Source organism: Raphanus sativus, unplaced genomic scaffold (assembly GCF_000801105.2).
Source record: "Raphanus sativus cultivar WK10039 unplaced genomic scaffold, ASM80110v3 Scaffold5018, whole genome shotgun sequence".
NCBI classification, from domain to species: domain Eukaryota; kingdom Viridiplantae; phylum Streptophyta; class Magnoliopsida; order Brassicales; family Brassicaceae; genus Raphanus; species Raphanus sativus.
This window is the reverse complement of record NW_026620318.1, coordinates 2012-5143: the sequence shown is the minus strand read 5'-3', so window position 1 is coordinate 5143 and position 3132 is coordinate 2012. Positions and strand designations below refer to the sequence as shown.

Here is a 3132-nt window from a genome sequence, read left to right as displayed (position 1 = left end):
GACCCGGAAATATTCGGTCCAAAATCAAATCGAAAGTTTACAAATATAAAATTTCAGACATGTATCATGTGATAGAGAATGTGTTTTTTTTTCAGGTCTTTGGGTCGGGTTTGGGCCGTTTTTTTCCGGATCTGGATTTTTCAGATCGAAAATATCTGGTCCAAAACCAAACCGAAAGTTTACAAATATAAAATTTTGGATATGTATTGGGTCCAGATATTCGGCCTCTGAATAGTATATGAAATATCCAAACTCCATTTGAAAATTCTTTAAAAATACACATACTAAATTTCCTTTGCTGAAAAAATACACGAACTTTTTAGGCTTCCCGAAAAATACACGAACTAATTTTGGTTGTCCATAAAATACATGAACTTTTTAATCAGAGTTAACGGCGTCTAACGGCGTCTTACTATTCTGTTAGTCACTGTTTACACCGTTAAAATCGAGATGTGAAACCTTCAAAATTCAAAAGTTTGTGTATTTTATAGACAATCAAAATTAGTTTGTGTATTTTTTGGGAAGTCAAAAAAGTTCGTGTATTTTTTCAGCAAAAGAAATTCAGTCTATGTATTTTTAAGGAATTTTCCCTTATGGTAACTGTCAAATTTAAAATGCTTTGATGCTCCTTATGGCTTGGTTAATGATAGGATTATCTTTCATTTTGTCTGTAAGGTGGTGGACTAGATCCTTGGAGCAAGCAAGATCGGGAAGCAGGTTTAAAGCCAGAAGTATGTCTACTTCTCTTTAATTTTTTTTTGATAGAAAAAATAAAAACGTTGACAGCTGTGGGATTTGAACCCACGCCCTTTCGGACCAGAGCCTAAATCTGGCGCCTTAGACCACTCGGCCAAACTGTCATATTGTCTCATCTCTTTAGGCTCTTTTAATTCCTCATTTATGAAAATGAACTTCTTATTGCTCCTATACTCATATTGTAGATTCTTGATGGTTTTCTGGATGAAGTTGAGGAAGTGGAACACATCTACGCATCACACCATCCTTCTTCTCAGTCCCGTCTTAAATTTTTTTTTTGCCTTAGGCAAAATATAAAATAAAGACCCTTTTATAAAAAAAATTCAACTTTTATTTATTGTATTTCTTTTAACTAAAACAAAAAAATTGTGGTGTTCAAATATTTTTTGAAAAATGAGTTTTTGTGTGTAAATTAGGTTTTGTTAATGAAAAAATGAGAAAAGTGAAAGGTAATTTTTTTTGGTTTTTATTGTATTTCAGTTAGATTTAGTTAATCATAGACCTTTTAATTATAATTTTACCAATTCATAGATAATTTAACAAACAAAATAGACCTACTAAAATAACCCCAAAAAAATTTGGACCCATGGACCCATGGCAATTGCCCATGTTGCCATGGGGTAGAGCCGGGCCTGCTTCTTCTACTGCTAATCATTCCCTTCCAGGTAAAAACTCATGTGATTCTATCATCTTAGTGCATGTCTGAGCAGTACTTGGTTTACACACTACAATCCATTCTATAACTTTACTTGCAGAAAAACAAGTCAAAAAGGAGTCATCTGAATTAGATGGTGAACCTTATGGTCTTATGAACTTCAGCTCAGAAACTTATTCTCCTAATAGAAGCACTGAATCCAGTGGAAATGTTAAAGATGGTTTTGCTACAAGAAACTCAAACGAGATGCACTGTTCTTCTTATGAGTCAGAAGATGACAGGAAACCACTGTCCACTCTACTAGGCTCTTGGGTTGGACGAGGCAGGAGTCGAAACAAGAACTTGCTCAACACCCGTTATAGTAGGTAAAAGTCTTCTTGTCTTATTCCATTTATATAAATCCCACATACATCAGATTTACTAGTGAAAGCTCTCTTTTTGCAATGTTTGCAGATTAGATTCTTTCAGTGAAGCAAAGTCTTGTGTGTCCTATGACTTCAGGCCTCGAAAAGAACCTCTGGAGAATTACATTCATCATACAACGGTTTTGCATTACTCTCTAAGACTATCGGAGTGTTTCCACCTTATTTTGTTAAATCGAATGTTAAAACCTGATATTATTTGCAGGAGAATACATTATCATCTGAGAGCGAAGATGATTTATCAGTAACAATCAAATCCAAGAGCAGAGGTGACAGGAGAAAGCATCAGAGGATGTGGACTATTGATGAAGTGGTGAAGTTGCTTGATGGTATCTCTCACTTTGGTCTTGGCAAATGGACTGATATAAAGAACTCCTTCTTTCATTCTGCATCGCACCGCACGCCTGTCGATATCAGAGTATCCTTTTTCACCATTTAACCATTCTTTTTATTTTATAGTAGTACTGGTGCTTGGTGTCTCAGCTTTTCCTCTCCTCAAAAACCTATATTATGCAGGACAAATGGCGTAATCTACTGAAAGCAAGTCACAGATACAGGCATAATGGTGATGAAGAGGTTTGTCTTTTCTTTTCTTATCCTTTGGTTAATAATGTTTTGAGAAATCCTCTCCGTTTTGTGAGAATACTCAGGGTGAAGAAAAACGACGGTGGTCAGCGGGTCGTACTATCCCTAAGGATATACTACATAGGGTAAGAGAACTTGCTTCGCTCCACTCCAAGTCCAAGCCATTGTGTGACGTTCATAGCTCCTCAAGAAGCTCAAGTACTTCAAGGAAGAAGAAGAAGAAGAAAAAGTGGAGTTGAGTCTAGTTATTAAGATCGATACCAAATCATTTGAACTGTATTGGCCTTGTTTATGTTCTCTTTAGGGTATCAGTTTTATTTGCATCATCTGCAAGTTGTTATATGAAACCGAGAATGAAAAAGCTTTCTGATAGAGTTTGAAGATGGGAAGTCTAGGAAACACTTCTAATTGATATATAAAAAGAAAACAATTACAAGATAAAAAGACGTGAATCTCAGTTCTATATCTCATAGTGATTCAACGTGAAGATTCAATCCTGACCTTCATTTCAATCAAGACCCAGGGAAGATTCATGGTGTCTAAGACTTTCTACAACATCAGCAGAAATACAAAAGACCATCCTACTTTGAAAAGAAACACTTCAAGAGCGAAAACTCTGATAGAGGTGAGTCTTTTCACTCCCCTGTTATGTCACTAGTCAATGGAGACTTCCTCTGCATTTTTCTTCTTCTCTTTCCCTCTCCACGAGTTTGT

At 35.8% G+C, this 3132-nt stretch overlaps 1 protein-coding gene and 1 non-coding gene across 2 annotated transcripts; one reads left to right on the top strand and one right to left on the bottom strand.

Moving 5' to 3' along the window:
* Nucleotides 1-780: 780 nt before the first annotated feature.
* Nucleotides 781-860, bottom strand: TRNAL-UAG (transfer RNA leucine (anticodon UAG)). The gene has a single exon. It is a non-coding gene; the product is annotated as a tRNA-Leu (tRNA).
* Nucleotides 861-984: 124 nt separating this feature from the next.
* On the top strand, nt 985-2790 carry LOC130507633 (uncharacterized). Its single transcript, XM_057002326.1, has 6 exons — nt 985-1421; nt 1512-1776; nt 1865-1955; nt 2039-2251; nt 2350-2409; nt 2484-2790. Exons 1-6 carry the CDS (start codon nt 1343-1345, stop codon nt 2655-2657), a joined length of 882 nt encoding a protein of 293 aa, XP_056858306.1. The 5' UTR covers nt 985-1342; the 3' UTR covers nt 2658-2790.
* The last annotated feature ends 342 nt before the right edge of the window (nt 2791-3132 follow it).

Bases quoted from the DNA above. Each gene is read 5' to 3' on its own strand.
- LOC130507633 (XM_057002326.1), top strand. From the start codon at position 1,343: ATGGACCCATGGCAATTGCCCATGTTGCCATGGGGTAGAGCCGGGCCT. The intron at 1,956-2,038 runs GTTTTGCATTAC...TATTATTTGCAG, and splicing joins ATTACATTCATCATACAACG to GAGAATACATTATCATCTGA. The intron at 2,410-2,483 runs GTTTGTCTTTTC...GAGAATACTCAG, and splicing joins GGCATAATGGTGATGAAGAG to GGTGAAGAAAAACGACGGTG.